The sequence below is a fragment of the Erpetoichthys calabaricus genome, chromosome 17 (assembly GCF_900747795.2).
Source record: "Erpetoichthys calabaricus chromosome 17, fErpCal1.3, whole genome shotgun sequence".
Classification (NCBI taxonomy): Eukaryota; Metazoa; Chordata; class Cladistia; order Polypteriformes; family Polypteridae; genus Erpetoichthys; species Erpetoichthys calabaricus.
Window position 1 is genome coordinate 25,860,592 of NC_041410.2, and position 21,128 is coordinate 25,881,719.

The 21,128-nt window shown below is 39.2% G+C and overlaps 1 protein-coding gene across 1 annotated transcript; it reads left to right on the forward strand.

Moving 5' to 3' along the window:
* Positions 1-6,535: 6,535 nt before the first annotated feature.
* LOC127526181 (IgGFc-binding protein-like) lies at positions 6,536-21,110 on the forward strand. Its single transcript, XM_051920778.1, has 6 exons — positions 6,536-6,885; positions 7,239-7,292; positions 16,256-17,488; positions 17,935-18,260; positions 18,562-19,132; positions 20,413-21,110. The coding sequence occupies exons 2-6, from the start codon at positions 7,241-7,243 to the stop codon at positions 21,054-21,056; spliced, it is 2,826 nt and encodes a 941-aa protein (XP_051776738.1). The 5' UTR covers positions 6,536-6,885; positions 7,239-7,240; the 3' UTR covers positions 21,057-21,110.
* The last annotated feature ends 18 nt before the right edge of the window (positions 21,111-21,128 follow it).

Below are 21,128 nucleotides of genomic sequence, written 5' to 3' on the forward strand. Positions count from 1 at the left end.
TTCAGTAAATAAATAGAGACATGAATTAATGCCGGTACTGGTAACAGTCTGATGCAAAGATGATAAACATGGTACAAATGCAACAAGAAACATTTTCTTCATAGATCTTGGTTCAGAAAAACACCCTCCTTCTCATTGATTAGACCATCACAGCATAATTTGCTCTTATTAAAATTCTTACATAGGTTATGAATGATTGCAAATTTATAGTAAACATCATAACCATAGAAATAACATTATACAATTTTTGTTCCAGTGTGGTGCTGAGGTGTCACCTGGTGCACTCGGGTGCCAATCTAAGTGGTTCGTCATGTAGTGGATTCACCAAACGTCATCAGCACATGCTTCCAACCTCTCCTTTCTCAGTTTCAAAATACAGACCAAAAACTGCAGTCTCTCATTCCCAAAGCACTGTTAGCCTTCTCCTACTCAAAACTCAAGAGACCATTAGCTAAGAATAGCCTAAATATCCAGTGCTTACAGAATTTCTTAGAAAATCTCATCTAACTCTGATGCTTTGCTACCACAGAGCTTTTTTAATCACCTCACCCAGATGGATGGACCCAAACCATCCAACGCAAGAAAACCTCCACAAAACAAGAATATTGGGACCCGGTGTTTGAGTTTGCCATGTTGGGCTCAGTCTGAAATAAAATATGGAGTCACTGGTATGGTCAAGTATGCCACTTAGACGGCAAGCAAGATTGAGACAAATCCAGGCATACTCAACTGTGGCAATGGAAACTGAATGTCTTATGTAAACAGGCATAACTGAAAAACAAATATACTTAAACATTTCTGACAGCATCATAAGAGGTTCCAAAATATTAAAACACATCTGAAATAAACACTCCTTTATATTCCAATGGCTAATGCAGCTGTGCACAGTTTTAATAAAAAAAAAACAAAAAAACTATGATTATTTCCTATCACTGACTTCCTTTATCAAGTCATTTCCACTTTTTTTTTCAATTTATAAGACTTTTGCTTTACTTCAGGCGTACTGGCGGATTTCCATTTTGGATTTCCTTCTGTATTCTTTATTGTTATTATTTTCAGATCATTCCTGTCAGGTTATAAATAAAACAAGAGTCCCTCCAATCAATCTATCTGGAGGATAATGTATATGGTGTATACATATAGAACTACAGTACGGTATGATTTATTGAACTAGTAGAGTTAAAAAAAATCCTGCAGGAAAACTTGGAAGAACTTACCTTAAGGCTATATTTAAAAATCACACTGAAAAAATCATTTTAGTTTTGGATTCCAAGGCAGACTACACAAAAAACTGACTTGTTTTAAAAACAGAGGATTCTTGTTACTTTTTATTGAACACGTATTAACATTTATTCTGTTATTCACTCACGCACCAGCCTCGGGGCATACATCGCCTCCACTTAGCTAGCAAATGAGAGGTACTTAATACTTGATGGATTAAATTCGGGTTTTTTTTGTATAATTTGCTTGAAAATTCCGGTTGATTTTGAGACTTCTCTCATCGCTCTAAGTATCATACTTCACTTGCAGGAGCAATATATTTGCGCTAATCTGAGACAGAGGCTGTGAGCCGAGGGGAGGGGGAAGTGAGACCTCAGGAGTGGGGAACCAGGCAGGGCCCTCCTCACTCATGTGCCAGCCTCTGGGCGTACCTTACCTCCACTAAGCTAGCAAACGAGAGACCTACTTAACAGATTTAGATCGGGTTTTTTTCTATAATTTGCTTGAACATTCCGATTGATTTTGTGACTTCCTTCATCACGCTAAGAATCATACTTCACTTGCAGGAGCAATATATTTGTGCTAATCTGAGACAGAGGCTGCTGGCCGAGGGGAGGGGGAAATGAGACCTCGGGAGTGGGGAGCCGGGCAGGGCCCTCCTCACTCACATGCCAGCCTCTGTTTGAGTCGGTCTACCTCTGCATTTTGGAGCGTAGCTTGCCTCCGCTTAGCTAGTGGTAACTGTTTGTTTATTGAAGTTTGTCCTCTTTCACTAATATGCGGGCACAGCCGCGGGGGATGGCTAGTATATGTATATATATGTATCAATACTAGGGGGCTGTGCCTCCTACTCACTTTGCTCACCCACCCCACAACCCCCAACACTGGGGGTGTACTTCACACTAGCCATTTCGTGTCTCTGCCACTCGCGTTGTGATGTGGGGGGGTAGAACACACGCTAAGAAGAGGCGGACGGATCAGCTGCTGGCTGTCTACTAGCTGCTACCAAGCTGCGGGATCTGCATGTTGCACTGAGCGTCGATCATTTAAAGGCCTGTACAGCAGCTGTCCTTTTCTCTCACTTCCTTGTCTTGTGAGACGTTAAAGTGTTTCCAAGAAATTGCTTGTAAGTAGGGCGTGAAGGGCAAGAAGTCTCACAGGACTTCAAAGTGTCTCTCCAAGATGATCACATCTCGACTCAAGATTTTTTTATATAATAGATAATATATATTGTTATATAAGGTGCTATATTGTGCCCGACCCAGCGCAGACTCACACTGAGGCACGTGTAAAAGACTTTATTTTTTCTTCACCTGTGCGGCACATCTTCCCCGTGAACCCCACAGGCACAACACAGTCCAAATAAACACAAGTATCACAACACTTCCTTCTGGAACCACCACTCCTCCCGTCTAGCTTCGTCCTCCTCCTCCCGACTCTGGCTGCTGAGTGGTGGTTGCTGGCCCCTTTTATAGCCCACCCGGAAGTGCTCCAGGTGCTTGACCACCTGTTTCCGATTGCACTTCCGGGTGGGGCTGCAGAGTCGTCCACTCAGGCTCAGGGACCCATGCAGCACCCCCTGGTGGCCATCTCAGATCCCAACAGGGCTGCGGAGAACTCCATCTCCCATGGATCCCTGCGGGAAACTGAGGCACCATTGTCAGCCAGGCTGCCACCAAGCATCCCAGGGGAGGTACTGAGTATGGCCCATGGTTGCTCCCCTGGAACATATCTAGAAGGGGTGTCCCGGCCAGGCCCGGAACCCGGCTGCCCGCCACAATATATATATATATATATATATATATACTAGTATGCACTGCTTCATTTTTTGAGCTTGTTCTTTTCTGCATTAGGATTTGGAGATTCATCAACAGAGTGTTCAAATTTCTTCTGTGTCTCCATCACATCGAATGTCAGACAATCATGAGCATTCATCCTGCTTTGGCTGCTTTATGATTGAAATGAACCATAATGGTTATATAAAATGAAGAATACATATTGAGAAGAAGATTTAAAAAACAACAGAAGTGCTTTTTAAAGTAAGCTACAGTTGATAAAACAGAATCATCCTCTGCAACATTTCTAACATTCAAACCAGGATATAGAATATATGAAGAACTGTGTAGAGCTTGCTATCATCACTGCTGCAGTTTTTCCAGCATTTTAAAATGTTAGGTAAGACAAAGGTTAGATGTCTTCAATCAAACTTGGCTACTACTTTGTGTGGTCTGAACGTTCTGCTCATTTACGTGATGTGGATTTTCTTCAAGCATTTTGTTTCTCTCAAATGACTAAGGTGGGTAATCTAGGTTAAGTGGTATATCGAAATTGTCAAAGTAAATGTACACGCAGGTGTTTGTATAGCAGTGAGCTTTGTGATGGACCACTCTTGTGTCTTTTGTTTGTCCAGGGTTGATTTCTGCTTAGCACCTGATGCTGCTGAGAAAGGTTCCCCAAAATCTTATAATTAACTAATCATAATAGATTTTATTCATACAAGGCACCTTTCTAAGCACTCAAGGACACTGAACAAACAATAAATAAAAAAGCACATTATAAATAAAACTTAAACCATCGGAAAATACAGAAAATATAAAACGTTAAAACCAAACAAAGCCACTGTAATCATAAAGAAAAAGCCATTTTAATTAGGCAGATTTCAGAAGGATTTGTGTTTAAGAGAATACTATGATGTTACATTCATTTTTTTGGCAAGAAGGAATTTTGTGAAATAAATTATAATGGATTTTATTGGATAAAAAATATAATTGAAGCTGCTGAAAGAATACATTACATAGGCTGTTTTCACTTTAGAAATGGAGCTGCTACTTGGCTAAGCATCTGAATTTTGAGCACTGTGGTGGCCCTGAGGCAGTGACTTTTTTTAAAGCAGTTCTGCATTTATTTATTATTAACTAGTCCCCTAACTTTTAATTCCTACCAGGGTATACCCCCTTCTGCAAAAGAGTAACCAAACAAGCAAAAGAAAAATAATGAAAGCTCACATCCAATGATACCTCACCTAAATTTATTCAATGGGAAAATATAAATACTCTTTTAGCAATAAGACAAGACAGATGATACATTTGTGAACTTGTTTTTTTATGAGTTGCCAACAAGAAGCATTAAAGAAAATATGGACAGTAATAAGCCACGCTTATTATGAGTGAGATTTTAAAAACACAACACTTTTGAGTTTGATTAAAATATATCTTGGCAAACAAAACAAAAAGTGTATACATAAGCACATACAGTATGGACTGTGGTAGTCGGTAACAATTTTGTTCAGATATGCACATAACATGTTACAATCAACAATGGTGACTAGACAACATATTTTACCTCTTCCTCCTCCCAAAACAATTGTGATCTCTGTGAACCAAGCTTGGACTTCCATCCAAACATTTTCTGAATCCATTTATCCCTTATAGGGTAACAAAGAGCCGATTACCGTTGATGATTGTGCACAAATATCAAAAGCTGAGTCAGTTTGGAACTGCTAATCAACCTTATGATGAGAATCTTGAAAAACCTGACACAAATACTGACAGATGGTGGTGGAAGCTCAAACTCTTAATTTCCAGAGTGACAGAACCAGCTATTGCACCATCAGCTAGTTAACTTATTGAGTTTGATAGTATTTTACATTTCTTTTTGGAGTCATCTTTGTTTCTTCCTTTTCACATTTTTTATACTTGTGTTTGTGTATTTGATATAAAACGCATCGTTAGGGTGCATGCTGTTAATAGTGCTACATAAAGGAAATACTAGTCGAGGTTTTTTGAGTTGTGGATTTCAGTATTTCCTTTTTTTTAAAATAATAAGTTACATCAGAAACACAAGATACCTCAGATACACTGTCTGCAAGCAGATATTTAAAGCATTACTCTTTGTACCACAGTACTTTTTTCTATATCTAAAATTAACCTCAGTTGGCAGATATAGAAAAGCGTACAAATGAACACTTTCAAACTAGCACTTTCACAAATAAAAGGCAGCAAATGTGAAGCTTTCTGCTTCACAGCTTGAGTCCAGGGTTCAAATGCTGATCTGGATACCGTCAGTGTGGACTTTTGTGAACCCACCTAAGGACTATATGAATTCCAGTCTTAAATCCCAAAACCTGCAAGTTTTTCATAATAGACAGCTTTAAATTGTGTGGGTGGAATCAAACAAAAGATGATAAATTTCAAAAGCAATTGACTGCCCGCAAAATATCAAAGTGAAAACGCATTATTCAGTTTAATGAACCCATCTAATTTCTGAACCTGCTCAATTCATGTTTAGGGTTGGAGTGAGCAGCATTGACCTCTGGGCAGTGATCAGCCCTCAGTGGAGAACCAGACCATCACTGAGCACATTTACACGCATACATCCACACTTATTCATGTGGAGACAACTTAGACTCACCAGTAAATCAAATATTCAGGTTAGGGTAGGCACAGGGATAAAACATAGTCCAAACTCTAAACGAGTCCTTTGTTACTGAAAAATAGCACAATAACCACTGCACCACCACAAGATTAATCCATTCATCCATTGTCCAACCCGTTGAATCTGAACACAGGGTCACGGGGGTCTGCTGGAGCCAATCCCAGCCAACACAGGGCACAAGGCAGGAACCAATCCCGGGCAGGGTGCCGACCCACCGCAGGACACACACAAACACACCAAGCACACACTAGGGCCAATCCACCTAAGCTGCATGTCTTTGGACTGTGGGAGGAAACCGGAGTGCCCGGAGGAAACCCACGCAGACACGGGGAGAACATGCAAACTCCACGCAGGGAGGACCCAGCAAGCGAACCCGGGTTCCCAGGTCTCCCAACTGCGAGGCAGCAGCGCTACCCACTGCGCCACCGTGCCGCCCCACAAGATTATTAATACAAATAAAAAACACCACTTTACATTTTTAAGATTTATGAGATATTCCCAGGTTTATGTGTATTTTTGTGATTTTAGATTTTATTTTATGCATAAAATGTACTTGTAAGGCAGCAGTACATTTATTAACACGTTGTTGTTGTTTTTTTTCCACTGCCGTCTTTGCCTTGCCACCGATGCTGCTGTTGTAGACTTTGAATCCCTTAACACTGAATTGGATAATACTGTTTGAAAACATACCAATGGAAATCAAAATTAACGGAAAAATAAAAAAAAAAAATGATTGTGCGTGTATAATACCCAAAATGTATGCGTGTCAATCCGAGCGTGCACCTTTTCACTTATTATAAGCAAACCTTCATTTCTGTATATTCACCACTGCCCTAACTTTCAAGTACACCTACAATTTAATCATTTAAAGTATACATTCCAGTTTAACGTAACACAAAAGCACATTTATTTCGGCCAAGGTAGCAAATGAATAAGAGACGAATTAAACGATGCGGGAAGGGAGACACAGAAGGTTAGTTAAACTTCCATTGCACACTTTGGGGAAAGCGAGCGCTTGCATTTTACACATGCGCATTAGCGCGCGCGCAATTGACAGGTGCGCACCTGAGGGGGCTTTAGCGGCGTTAAACTGATTTAACGTGTTGCTTTGAGGTGGGCGCAATTTTTTTTTTGTTCAGTTCTGTGGTGGAACAATTGGGAATTGAAGACACCAGACCTGTCATTTAAAACCCGAGGCTTAGTTAATCATTCGTTACAGCCCAAAGAAGGGTAAAAGACCGTTTCATGGATTTCTAAAAAAAAAATTCCGATAGTAGTAATACACTGTCATTTCAAGTCAAGAAAAGTTCATTAAGGCGTCGCATCTTGGGTTTGTTTCAGATAACTATACTTCTTACTGATACATTATTCACAGTTAGCACTTCCTAAACTGTATTATCTGAGCTTTTGCCTTTAAATCGCGTCATTTAACATAAAACTTTTTAAAAGTCAAAAAAAAAAAAATTAACTCAAAAGTTCAGTTCATTTGCGTGTCCTTATATGCTAACTGTATTTTAGACACTAATAATGTAACTAACATATCCATAAACTTGAATGAAGAGTATAACTTTATTCTTTTTCAGCAATGTTGACCAGACCCCTCCTAATTTGCTGCTGCTGCCTTCTGCTTATTAATGGTAAGTGAATTCCTGGTAAAAAACGAATCCCCAAAAATTGGAGTTAAAAAGTCTGCTTTATACACTGCACCACCAAAATGACAGAGTGAAGTTGTTTTAAATAGAACTTAATGCAGGGTGGTTATTTGCAGTTTTTAAGGGTAGGTCTGTAGCTGCAGATTTCATTTCATGTTAGCTTTTGAAGTGGTAAAGATCTGGAAAAAATATATAATAAATGACTTCAAAACCGTGAAATGAAGTTTTCCCTTGGATACCCATTATAAAGAATTGTATCATATTTTTGGTGTGTGTAAGATACAGCAGACTTTAAAAATGCAATATTAGGAATTATTTGTCTGGCTTTCTGCCTGTACTAGCATGTTCTGTGCTTCTATAATAACGTTTTGTTTATATACAGTGAGCCATGCCTGAGGAGAAATTGTTCAGGTAGTATCCTTTTACATTACTTAACCGATGCAGTTTTGCTCATAGCCTAATGTACTTGAAAGTTAAATTAGTTTGATCAGCTGCCTGATTGTTAAAATCCAGTTTATCGATTTCCAGTTTATCGATATTTACTTAACTTATACTGGGTTCAAACAGGAAAAAAAAAGTTTAACACTTTAGTTTACTCGTCATACATGAATATCCAGAAAAATAAAATACTTTGCCTGTAACAAAGAGCAGTAAGAATGGTGTTATGTCCTTGAATCGTTTTACAATTGCGGCTTTGTGTAGTAATAAAGGATTGACAGGTGTGTGCTTCAAGAGCCCAGCTGGATAAAGCACCTAAATATTGGATGTCATGCACTAATTCAGCTTTAGATTACATGGCACACTGTAAATAAGTGCTATGTACAACTTAAAATGCATGCAATTCTTACCAATCCTACAGTAGACATGCACATTTTTACAATTTTCTTCTACCAATTAAAACATTTCTCACCTCTTAGTAATGAATAAAAGTTTACTCCTTGTTGTCCAGAAATGTTAATCCTTTAGCAACGCTTCCATGTGTTTTACTTAACTGTTCCTCTCACGGAGTGATCCGATGTGGGAACTTCCTGTTGAGTTACTTACTGTATGGAGTCAAGGGTTATGCATGTAGGGCTGGGTTATGAATATTTCAGTATTCAAAGCAGATGAAATATGATCCAGAAGCTGCAGTCCTCTGTGGTTAAAATTGCATTCAAAATTGTAGTAGTGTAGAAAGAGCTTTGTTGCCTTTGTTTTTTTCTGCCACTTGATTAGATTTCACTCCTATGCATGTAATGGGAAAATGAATGTAGAAATGAACAGTTAGAGAAATGTAAAATGTTCCCGTTCAGCACAGATCAGAGTATTCTTGTAATGTCCTGACTTCCTGTCTCCTGCAAGGATTTGCTTGTGATGGAATCTGGTTACAGTGCCCCTACAGAAATGCACCCTGCCAGATGTTCTAATTAAAACTATTCCTTTTAGTGGGGTTCTTGAAGTAATCCCTCCCATCTGTACTTGACAGTGAAAGTACATTGTAGTGTGGGCTTTGACCCAGTCAAACATAATTTGCACTTAATTAGCTTTATTGAAACTTTAATTAAATTGTTCATATTTTTCCTGCTTTGTCTATTATTCTGTCTCTGCTCCTACACTTGTTTTATGCTTTATATTGTAAATTTTGAAAGTCTACTGCTCTATAAAGAAAATAAAGATCAGTATTTTAAAAAATGGAATTTCTTATACATAAAAAGGTACCTGTGCACTAAACGGACTGCAGTGAAACCTTCCCCATGGAGCCCAACACTAGAATGGGTAGGAGGAAACCTTATGCAACCTCCCCTCTCCAATTTGGTGCCACGACCTTTGTATTTCTAGTTTTCCAACCCCATAAATGAATATTTGGACACTGTAATCAACCGAAGAAGACATGGTTTTACTGCCATCCGTTTAGTACACCAGTACCTTTTTATGTATAAGAAATTCCAGTGTTAAGTGATTGTAGCCCAGTATAGCCTTGCACATCATTACAGAGAAGTGAGGAGGTAAAATAAAGCCTTGCTGCTCCAGGAGAGGGGACAGCTGCTTCAGACTGCACTCTTTTACAGTATCTTCATAGAAATGGGTGCTTTTTTGCAGTCCAGCATAAAACTATTGTGATTTGTATGTTAATTTTAAAAGAACACGTTAAGAAAAGTTCAAATGACTGCATCTGTTTTTCCTTCATGAATAATTGCTCAAAAGGCAATCTGCCTCAGGCTCTTCCATGGCAAAATCAAGTTTAAAGGACTTCTGATTGGTAACATATTGTATTAGAGATGCCAGGTAGCGTTGAGCGGATTGAATTGCATCAGAATGCAACAAGGTAATTTAGGCCCATTTTAATGATTAGTTTTTATTTTCCTTACAATATTCACATGTCATTTCATTTTCAGTTTAGTCTTTACAAGCTACATTTCTATTTCAGCTTTTATCTTAGGTGACTTACTCAGTTTTTTAGTTGAGTGAATTCATTTCAGTTTGCCCACTGAATTAGACATTAGACACATGGGATTAGACCTGTACATAAGACTCCGCAAGACTCTTTCTGCTTTAGCCATACATACAGGGGGTTATCTTCGGATTGTTTTATTGAATACGTCTGTCACTCAGATTTTAGCAGTGCCCATTTGTTCAAGGTGCAGGCAATATAATGTGACAGCACTTGGCCTTTTAAACATTAGATGAATTATTTTGTGGTACCTTTGGAAGGCAGGTAATTCACACAGCCAACCACTCCAATACCCCTTGCAATAGGCTTTCTTCCTTTAATAAATAGCTATACCAGTGCACGTCCTCTCTTTTTCTGTTCAGTCAACAGAAGTGATCAGACAGCAGCTTTCGGTAGAGGCAAGCTATTCTGTTGACGAGTATAGTCTGTCACCTTATCCTCCTTGTTAGGCTTGTGTTTCTAGAACATGTAATGGTACTCATCCTATTTTTATGAAAGCTGTTTAAGTATGATTAGTATATTTTTAAATCAGGCTTTTTTTACTTTCTCGTATACAAAGTGTAGGGAAAGTATTATAATCGTCCAAAAATTCAGTTTCGAGATTTTGATGAATTTGTACATTTTAGACCTCTCTGAGTCCGATTTATTTTCTCATGGGGAAAGTATAGCAATCGTCCAAAAAATTAAATTCAAAATTTTGATGAATCTTAACGTTTTAGACCTCCCCGAATCCGATTTACTTTCTCGTAGGGAAAGTATTGTAGTCGTCCAAAAATTCAAATTCGAGATTTTGATGAATTTTGATGTTTTAGACCTCCCTGAGTCCGAAAATACCATTTTTAGAATTATGTCTGTGTGTGTGTGTGTATATATGTAAACACGATAACCTGAGTACGCTTTTAGTTAGGTCAACCAAATTTTGCATGAAAGTATTAGGTACAAAACGTAGATTTCTATCAACTTTTGAGCTATTTCCAATAACCAGGAATGCAGCTGCACAGCCCAATTTATTCAATTTTCATAATAATTGTTCAATATATTATTAATTTGATTTGTTGTTAATGGTTCTTTAATAATAGAAAAATATAATCATTGTCTTGCGGTTTACTCCTCAAATATCCATCCCCATATCTGAGTGTATAAGAAAGTCTGGGGGAGACCACTTCCGCTTTATCATAGTTTCACAAACTAAATAGCCTTGTTACAATTATGTTTACTCTTGTTACTGTTGGTGTCATATTCAATTTTCATACACAGTACCTTCCTATTTACAACCAATACTTTGTTATGTATCCATGTTGAAAAACCTGTTCTTGCTAGGCAGTGGGCAACCGTTACTCTCATGAGGCGACTTAGTCTTAAAGTGCACCGCCATTTAGTGAAAAAGAGGAACTTTGAATAACAATGTACCTGCTAAGAGTTGGGTAGGCATGAGCAAAAAAAATTAACTTAGATCTCTGAATTATTATACATATAATTATCTATTCATATGTAATAATCTGAAATGTTTATGCATAACATCACACATTTGTAAAGACATTTATTAAAGTAGAATGTTTATTGAAACTATTCTGACACCAATAATTTTATTCATTCATGAAACTGAAATGAGATAATGTTGATCATGACTGAAAGAAAATAGAGTATTACATACAACTAAATTAGAGTTGCATTTTAAACTTGCAGAAATGACGGCTAGCTAGAACACATTTATTTATTTATTTTTAAAATAAACAATATTTTGCATACTTTCATTCATTTCTGATTAAATTAGCCTGACCCACCAGAGCTGAACCCAGCAGCATAAGGTGCAAGGAAAAAAAATACAAGAAATCCAACCAATCATTATCCAACCTGATCTCCTAATTACAGGGTCACAGGGGTCTGCTAGAGCCAATTCCAGCCAACACAGGGCGCAAGGCAGGAAACGAACCCTGGGCAGGGCGCCAGCCCACCGCAGGGCACACCCACACACCAAGCACACACTATGGACAATTTAGGATCGCCAATGCACCTAACCTGCATGTCTTTGGACCGTGGGAGGTAACCGGAGCGCCTGGAGGAAACCCACACAGACACGGAGAGAACATGCAAACTCCACGCAGGGAGGACCTGAGAAGCGAACCCGGGTCTCCTTACTGTGAGGCAGCAGCGCTACCACTGCCCACCATGCCACCCTACAAGAAATCCTGAGGATAAAAAATTATACGAAGTCCAGGGGGTGAAACATGCTACTCGGTGGGACTTGGTACTAAAGACTTGGTCTCCATATCATAATACAGCAAGCTCCACAGTTTACATTATTTAACATGTTTTGCACATGCGTTTGTGTTTGCATATTTTACATAAAGCAGTTTTTCCTGTTATGCTATCTTTGAACCAGTTACAACTCGCACATAACTGTGAGAAAGTACTCTAATTTACACAAATTTTGTAAACTGCATGGTGGACCTAATTCATCCTAAACTGCATCTCTGGGGTTCCTTGTCTAAGTCAGTGGCTTGAACACAGATCAGGTCCTTTTTTTGGTACAAATCAGTTATTTGTTGAAGTGTTCGGTCATCTTGCTCTGCTTTGCTGCATTTCACAAACCAATAAATGCTTAAATGAATAACCACCAAAACTGTACATTATTAGTTTAAAGATACATCCAAGGATGCACTGGAACACATCATCAGTGATGTTTCCTGAGGTCATCCGGTGTTTTGGGTCTCACATCATCAGACACCCTCATTCAGGTGACCGGGCAGGCCAGGGTTAATTAGGCCCTGGATTGTGTCCCAACAGCAATAGCCCACGATTCAGACCTCCTGATCCAAAGCCACCTGGAGGCCCTCTCTGCAGCCTCTATGGTGGACTTTATGGCTCTCCTTTTTTGCATCTCCTGTGATGCTAAGCAGGGTGTTGACCTTGTATAAAGAGAGGCCAGCAAAGCCTCTACACCACATCTCAATGTGCATTCCGGCCACTCCTTCGGCACTGCTCCACCAGCTCGAGGTACTTGGACAGCTTTAGTTTGTTAGCCTCTTCAATGCAGTCCTTCCAAAGGAGTGTCAACTACACTATAAGCACCTGCTTTGAAGAGGCAGATGATAACACCATGGCTGGATATAGGAGAAAGTAACTTGTAACTTAAACTTATTTGAAGTTTTCAATGGATTCACCTATGGGCTTTCAACAACAGCAACAATATTTATTTATATAGCACATTTTCATACAAATGATGTAGCTCAAAGTGCTTTACAGGATGAAAAAAGACAAAATTATAAAAATAAAATTAGGCAATACTAATTAACATCTAATAAAAGTAAGGTCCAATGGCCAGGGGTTCCGAGGCCACGAGACCACCCAGCCCCCTCTAGACATTCTACCTAACATAAATGATCTCAGTCCTCATGGTTTTCAGGCTTCACATGCAAGAACTTGATGATGATGGTCATGTGGACTTCTGGCCTTTAATTCATCGATGTAAGGACAGCACGGTGCTTTGATTAGGTGGTGATGGCAGCGCAAACCACCACCTCAGAAAAACAGAAAAAGAACAGCAGAGAAAGTAGGGGTTAGTACGGATTTCGGAGCCACCATGAATGATAATGATAATAATTTCAACACCACTTTTTAATAATTGTGCTTTTAAGTCATCCAATCCTTTATGGGTGGAGTTCCTAAGTTGCTTATTTGTGCTGGTGATGGGCATTAAAATTAACTTTACTAATTCCATGCTTTCAAACTATTTATGTAATAGAATTCAGTCACCGCTACGATTCAGCACCAGGAATGAGTCTTTTTGATTGGAGGTTGGGGCTGGGCAGAGATCCTTTTTGAAAATGTATAAAGACATTCACAACCACGCTGAATGTTTATAAATTTATTACACATACCTCTATGAAGGGGTAATCCATGTTAAAAAAGATCAAAAATTAGTCTTTCTTGGGTGTATAGTTTAAACTCTGTAACAACCTTCCCATCTTTTTCTATTATTAAGTACTAGTCATTTAGCCCGTTACAATAACGGGCGCTAGAACAGTAGTGCATAAACATTAGTAGGAACAGTCTATATTAAATGGCAAGGGACTTTGACCTGATTCTTTTTGTTGGTCGTATTTTTCTTTGTCTTTCAGCCTTTCTTTTGTTGATGTTTACTTGCTGAGCTGACCGTTCTTCGTAGGCTGCCGTCGTGTATGGTGTGTCTTTAATTTTCTGTGACAGTAATACTGTCTTGTACGGCTCTATTCAATAAGGGCGGGTAGATAATTTAGTTCAAATGGCTCTGGAATATGTGAAGAACAACAGGTGCAGATCTTTATTTACCGCGCCTTTATTCGCTGCGCCCAATTGAGGTCGTCCTTTTGAGGCTCGCCTTTTTGTGCGCGCCCTTATTGAAGGATACCGTCTTGTATGTCCGCTGGCTTGTACGTCCATAATATACGTTCGTACGTCCGTAATATACCTTTAATTTTCTCTGGCGGTAATACAGGCGTGCGCGTCGGTAATATGCCTTTAATCTCCTCTGACAGTAATACTGGCTTGTATGTGGCTGTAATATGCGTCACTGTATTGTGTACCTTTAATTTCCTCTCGCAGTAATTATTTCCATAAAACGCCTCTAACTTTCTCTGACAGTAATATCGCACGCCGCACCGTGCCCCGCGCATGCGCACTTCACCAGAAGACACCCACACACGGACACCTGGACGCACATAGGGATTTTATATATATAGATGATTGGAGAGTCATAATAATCGTAAGTCAGATCAGCAGCACTTGTGTGCACAGTTTCACCATCTACCTGCAAAAGGAATAATGCTGATGTCCAGTGCCACTGCTAGGTTATTTTTTGCCCTAGGCCAAGCTTGTTAGTACACCAACCCATTGTTCGGTAGCCATCCCATGTGACTAGGTGTTTCCACCCCTTATGATCTGTGCCCTAGGCGAATGCCTAATTCACCTTAATGGTGGCACTGGTCCTGCTGATGATGTTACAGAAACACCTTGCACTAAGGTTGTGCTAATCTGAATCACTATGCTTGTGCCTGAGAAGCAGTTCTTACAACTCACTGTTTTCAGTCAAAAGAACAAATTGCCATCGCTACTTTGTGCATTACTGGAAAATGATGTGAGCAGAAACTTTATAAGGCTGTTGGTAATTGATTCCTTTATAAATGGAAACAACAGATTTTTTTTTCTTTCTCCAATTTGCCTTCAAGTGTATGGTTTGAGTTTTGTTGTGTCTCCTTCAGTTCATCAGGCAGGTAGCAGGTTTGAACAAATGGGCACTTGGTTTTTATTGGCCTGCAGTTGTTTTTTCATGAGTCGCCATTGCTTTATTTTTAGACTGAGGTAACAACTCTCTACGAATGTAGAGACGTGACTTTGTGCCTAACCACGCCCGGGGCTGGAAATAAAAGACAGAGTAGAACGTCGGAATAATTTCAAAACGTTGGCACGATACACATGCAGAGCAGGTTAGAGATAATGAAAGTACTAAAATTCAAAAGTCTCAAAAAAATGATTATCGCATTAGCGCAAACAAATGGAAATTATTACTCGGTAAAATAACGGAACAGTGAAAAGACATTAAATATATTGTTTGGATTTATAAGTAGGAGTCTTATAGATCGTCTAATTCGTGTTGCCATCAGGGAAAAGTAGTATTTCTTCCCAATGAAGAGGCGTATCCATGAGAATTAAAAGATGTGTTTGGTGAAAGTGAAATCCACATACGCGAGTGACGGTGACGCAAAGTGGCTGGCGCGTAGCATAGGCCGGGGGGGTTGGTGAGCAAAGCAAGCGGGGGGCAGAGCCCCCTAGTGTATATATATAATCCAATGTCTGTCTGTCTGTCTGTAGGTCTCCGCTCTTCATGAAAGAATTATTTAACGGATTTAGGTCGGGTTTTTTCTATAATTTGCTTGAACGTTCTGGATGATTTTGCGACTGTCATCACACTATGTATCATAGTTCACTTACAGGAGTGATTTACTCATGCTCATCCGAGACAGAGGCTGAGGGCCGAGGGGAGGAGGAAGTGTGACGTCAGGAGTGGGGAGCTGGGTCAGGCCCTCCTCACTCATGTGCCAGCATCGGAACGTACCTTGCCTCCAGCTAAGCTAGCGAACAAGAGAACTACTTAACAGATTTAGATCAGGTTTTTTTTCTAGAATTTGCTTGAATATTCTGGTTAATTTTGCGACATCACTCAGTATCATAGTTTGCTTGCATGTGCGATATATTTGCACTAATCGGAGACAGAAGTGGTGACCAGGCCAGGGTTGATCAGTTCGAATCGGTCTACCTCTGGCCATGTTTTGGACCGTTCCTTAGCTAGCGATATCTGTTTGCTTATAGATTTTTAAAGTTTTTCCTGTTTCACTACTATGCGGGCGGAGCCACAGGGGACAGCTAGTAAATGATATATTGTCAAATTTTAATAAAGTCTGCACTTGTTAGATAGATTAACATAATGTAATGGTGTTTTGCTTTATATCCTTACATTTTTTTTTCTTCTTATTCTTAGGAGTCTATTCAGCGGATGAGATTGGCATGGAGTTTGCTGCAGTTTTCCCACAAAACAATGGCCCAAGTTCCTTTTTTTTGCTTGAGCTGCTGATCACTTCCTACTCTCCGGCAACCACATTGAAAGTCCTGATCTACAATTCCTCCTTTCTAAAACAGTTCTCCCTTGGTGCAGGTCAAAGAGTAAATGTGTCTCTGCCTCCCGAAGTAGAAATCCAAGGCAGCATCAATTCCACCAAAACAATTTTGGTTCAGGCTTCAAAAGCCGTTTCTGTTTTAGCTGTAAGCTGCAAGTCAAAAGTGTGTGGCACTACAGTCTTGTACCCTTTAGAATCTTGGGGTAACGATTACTATGCTGTCACACCTGATCTGCCTCAAAAGCATGCTTATTACATGATAGTGATTACAAACCATGAGTATAATAATTTTGTAGAGGTCTTCCTGAGTGGCACAGTTATGTACATGGGCATTGAGTACATGAAAGAGACAACACTTAGTTTAAATCTTAGTGTTTTTGAAAGTGTGCAACTGCAGGGCTCTCAAACCCTGTCGTCTTCCACGGTTCGCTCTAGGAAAGCCATAAGTGTTATGAGCGGCTTTACCTGTACTCCTGAGGAAAGTCAGAGCTGTAGCTATGGTTTTGTGCAGCTCCTTCCTGCCTCTAGCTGGGGCGTTTCCTTTGTTGTTCCACCATTACCCTCCACATCAGACGCTGATGTTGTGTATGTGCTTTCCTTCGAGACAACACAAGTCAATGTCCAGTATAACACTGCTCAGTATTTAAAAGATATTCTTCCTGGCAATATAGTGCAATTTCAGGTGGAACCTTCAAGTCCTATTTACATCACTGCTAGTAAAGGTATACAGGTGGTCTACTTTTGTGCAGGTACCAGCTCAGATGTTAAGCCCGTGATTATGCCATTTATTCTTAGTATTTTACCCACTAGTAAGTATTGTTTTAATTACAGCTTTGTTACTGAGTTCTCCTTTGAAACTAAGGCAGTAATAGTTGCTAAAGGATATTCTGGAATCATCTTGCTGCTGGATGGAAAAAGCATTCCTTCTTCTACAGAGTGGGGGCCCATCAAAGAAACCGATTTTTCCTGGGGATTGTTGCCAATAACTGATTCAGGGGACCACAGCCTGCGTCAGCTGGATGGTGCATTTGGCCTTTATGTTGTTGGAACATCTGACGACAGTTCCTATGCATACCCTGCAATTTGCACAGGACCGGGTAAAGAAACCATTCTGTTTTATTTACATTTACCAATTGTTACAAATTTCACACATCCCATTAAATATTCGTCTTTTTAAAATGGTAAATGTGACTACATATTAACTCAGCTGGGGAATTTAATAGTGCCTCTGTAAACACTTTTGTGTTTTATTAAATTGGTTCATCTCTGAATAAGAAAATAAATGGCAAAGGTGTGACATAAAAGTGCTTGATTATTTGTATTGTGAAGTGACTTTTACTGCCCTATCATTTTAATTCAGTTTGAATCAAATGTGTTATGCTTACACTTACAATTTTATGTTAATTCAATGAATTTGTACTAAAAAAAATTAAACACATTACCATTAAATATCCATTAGTCTTTAGACTGAAATATCTATGCATTTAGATTTCTAATTTTATGACGTATGTGGGTCATAAAAACTTTTTTTCCTCCCCTGCAGTTGTCAATCCCTGCCAGGTGGTACGGTGTGGCTATAACAGTCACTGTGAAATCCATAATAATGAAGCCACCTGTGTGTCCGATTCAAAGATTTGCTGGTCTTCATACCCTCATTACCAGACTTTTGATATGACGACCTTTGACTTTTATGGAACCTGCACCTATACTCTGGCTCAGACATCATGTGTTAACTCCCATTCTCCAAGATCATTCACTGTTGAGGCTGCCTATGAAAATTTAGGGAAATCTTCATTTTTGGCGACAGTCTATACTGTAGTGCTTGGGGTGAATATTACCATATTGAAGGACCAATCGAATTTTGTAATGGTGAGTTTCATACACTACTCTGAATAGTTTTAAAGTGCATGATACAAGCTGTGTAAATGTTTTCTTAATTTTCAGTTTTCAGATTTGATATTCGTAATTTAGTTCAACAGTGCATTTACATTGCTTCATGTGCTTTTTCTGTAGTTGAAGTTTTTTCGCTTTCTTATATTGATGGTTTAGTGTTAACATAAATACAAGGAAAACTGATCCTAACAAAGAAAAAAAATGTTCTGTTTCCTTGGGTCATTTTTGAAAGGACTAATAAATCCAGTGCTTAAAATTTATTGTACTGTCTTTACAGGTTAATGACGTTATAACATATGTGCCCTTCAGTCTTCTTAGTGATCAGATTAAAACATACTGGAGTGGTGATTCTGTTGTCATAGAAACGGACTTTGGCCTGCTTGTTCAATATGATTTGAAGAACCATGTGACAATAAATCTGGCCCAGACCTTTTCAGAAAGAGTTTGTGGTCTGTGTGGTAATTACAACAACAACCCCGAGGATGACTTTCAAATGCCAAATGGCACAAATGTGAAAGATTTTACAGATTTTGGGAAAAGCTGGAAAGTATGGAATCAGAGCTTCAACTGTGTGGATGACTGTGGTCAGTCCTGCCCAAAATGCAGCAATGAGTTTGCCAGGAATTATTCGGATGTCTCTTATTGTGGCATACTAATGCAAGCGGATGGACCTTTCAGAGACTGCCAGTCCTTGATTGACCCAGAGATTCACTTACAAAACTGCATCTCTGACATGTGTGCTTCTAATGGTAACCAAAGCGTCCTCTGCCAGGCCCTAAAATTGTATTCTGATTCTTGTCAAAGAGCTGGCTTCACAGTTTATGACTGGAGAGGGCCTACACAATGTGGTAAGTGTATTGCTCGTGTACATGTCAACACATTTCTAATTTTAAATCTTGGTTTTACATTTGATTATATACAAGGTGTGATCAAAAAAATACGGTGAATGTTTTAAAAAATTTACAACTACTAGTCTACCTCAAAATACTCTCCTCCACTTTGAATGCACTTATCCCAACGCTCCTGCCACTTTGCAAAGCAGTTCTGGAAGTTTTCTTTCGAGAGTGTCTTTAGTTGGGCTGTCGTGGCTGCCTGGATGTCCTCAATGGATTGAAATCATTTGCCTTTCATGGTCATTTTCAATTTAGGGAACAGACAGAAGTCGCATGGTGACAGATCCGGAGAATAATGTGGGTGCGGACACGGAGTAATGTTTTTATTTGACAGAAATTGTCGTACTAGAAGGGATGTGTAGTGACCCGACAAATGCGCGACCGACAAATGCGCTCCGACAAAACCGCGAACTGATTTTCAACAAATGCGCGCCGACAAAATCGCGAAAATCAAAATCTCTGTATCAACAAGCTGTGGAAAGCCTAATGACTGTGCTGACCCACTAATATGTAGCCAGGTATCATGTAATATATAGCAAAATGTTTTATGTCTCATATCTCATAATATTGACATCTAAATTAAGTTTTACAAACCATATTTAAGTAGAACTTTTTATGCTTTTATACTACTAATTATCGCGCATTTGTCGGCGCGATTTTGTCGGCGCGCATTTGTCGGTGAACCGGGGTGTGTAACAAGGAGTGTTGTCATGATGAAGAATGAAACCATTTCAACATTTTCCTTGTTTATTGATGTCGAAGGACATACTGATCTTTTTTAGTCTTCAACTGAGTCAGATCCATTACGAAATCGATCAAACCACTTGTAAACAGTCTTAATTCAGTGTCACCATAAACTGATTTTAACATCTGATGGGTTTCCTGAGCTTTTTGCAATTTGAAACAAAATTTCATGTTAATGTGTTGCTCGATATCCATTATTAACGACAAACTTGAAAAACACACTTGAACTCAACAGTGGCTCACAAACGACTGACGGTATCAAACAAGCTGAAACTCGTCACAAACTCGGCTCTAGGATGGACATGTCAGAACCTGCATTGTATTGTTTTGCATTGCTCTTGGATGGTGCTCTACATCAACATTCACTGCACTTTTTGATCACACCTCGTATGTCAATGACAATAATATCAGCATGTATCGTGATTGCCCTGCCCCCATTTCAGATGCATTTAACTCCACTCAATGTTCCTGTTTTTTTTTCCTTTCTTTAGCTCTAATGTGTACAGCAAACAGTCAATACAAACTGTGTGGATCTGCATGCCCAGGAACTTGTAGTGATCCTACAGCCCCAGCTACTTGCCAGTCTCCTTGTATTGAATCCTGTCAATGTAACGATGGTTTTCTGAGAATTGGCAACAACTGTGATTCACTTAAGAGCTGCGGGTGCACCTATCAAAATTTCTACTTTCCTCCAAATGAAAAATTCTGGGCTAGTGAGAACTGCTCACAACGTTGTAATTGTGATCCCTCCACAAGAGATGTAACCTGCCAACAGGCTTCATGTAAGCCTACTGAGAAATGTCAGATTGTTAATGGAATACGTGACTGCTATCCTCTGAATTTCAAAACCTGTGTAGCTGAAGGAGATCCGCACTATACAACCTTTGATGGATACCGATACAACTTCCAGGGCACATGTATGTACCAGTTAGCTGGAGTTTGCTCTAATGACTCGAGAATCTCTATGTTTGATGTGCAAGTACAGAATGCGAATCGGGGCACTAGTGTGGCATCTTATTCAAGGATTGTTCAACTTAACACTTATGGAATCTCCATTGAAATTAGCAAAAGTCACAGTGGTAAAATCATGGTAGGTTCTTACTTTTCTTTTTTTCCCAGCACTGAAAAAACATAAAACATTGTTTTCTAAAGCATTTTTTTCCTTAACAGGTAAATGGAATACAAACTAATCTACCCTTTTCTTGGA

Excerpts from the sequence above, each read along its gene's own strand:
- LOC127526181 (XM_051920778.1), top strand. The coding sequence starts at position 7,241 with ATGTTGACCAGACCCCTCCTAATTTGCTGCTGCTGCCTTCTGCTTATT. Across the intron at positions 7,293-16,255 it reads CTGCCTTCTGCTTATTAATG|GAGTCTATTCAGCGGATGAG; the intron begins GTAAGTGAATTC and ends TCTTATTCTTAG. Across the intron at positions 17,489-17,934 it reads TGCAATTTGCACAGGACCGG|TTGTCAATCCCTGCCAGGTG; the intron begins GTAAAGAAACCA and ends CCTCCCCTGCAG.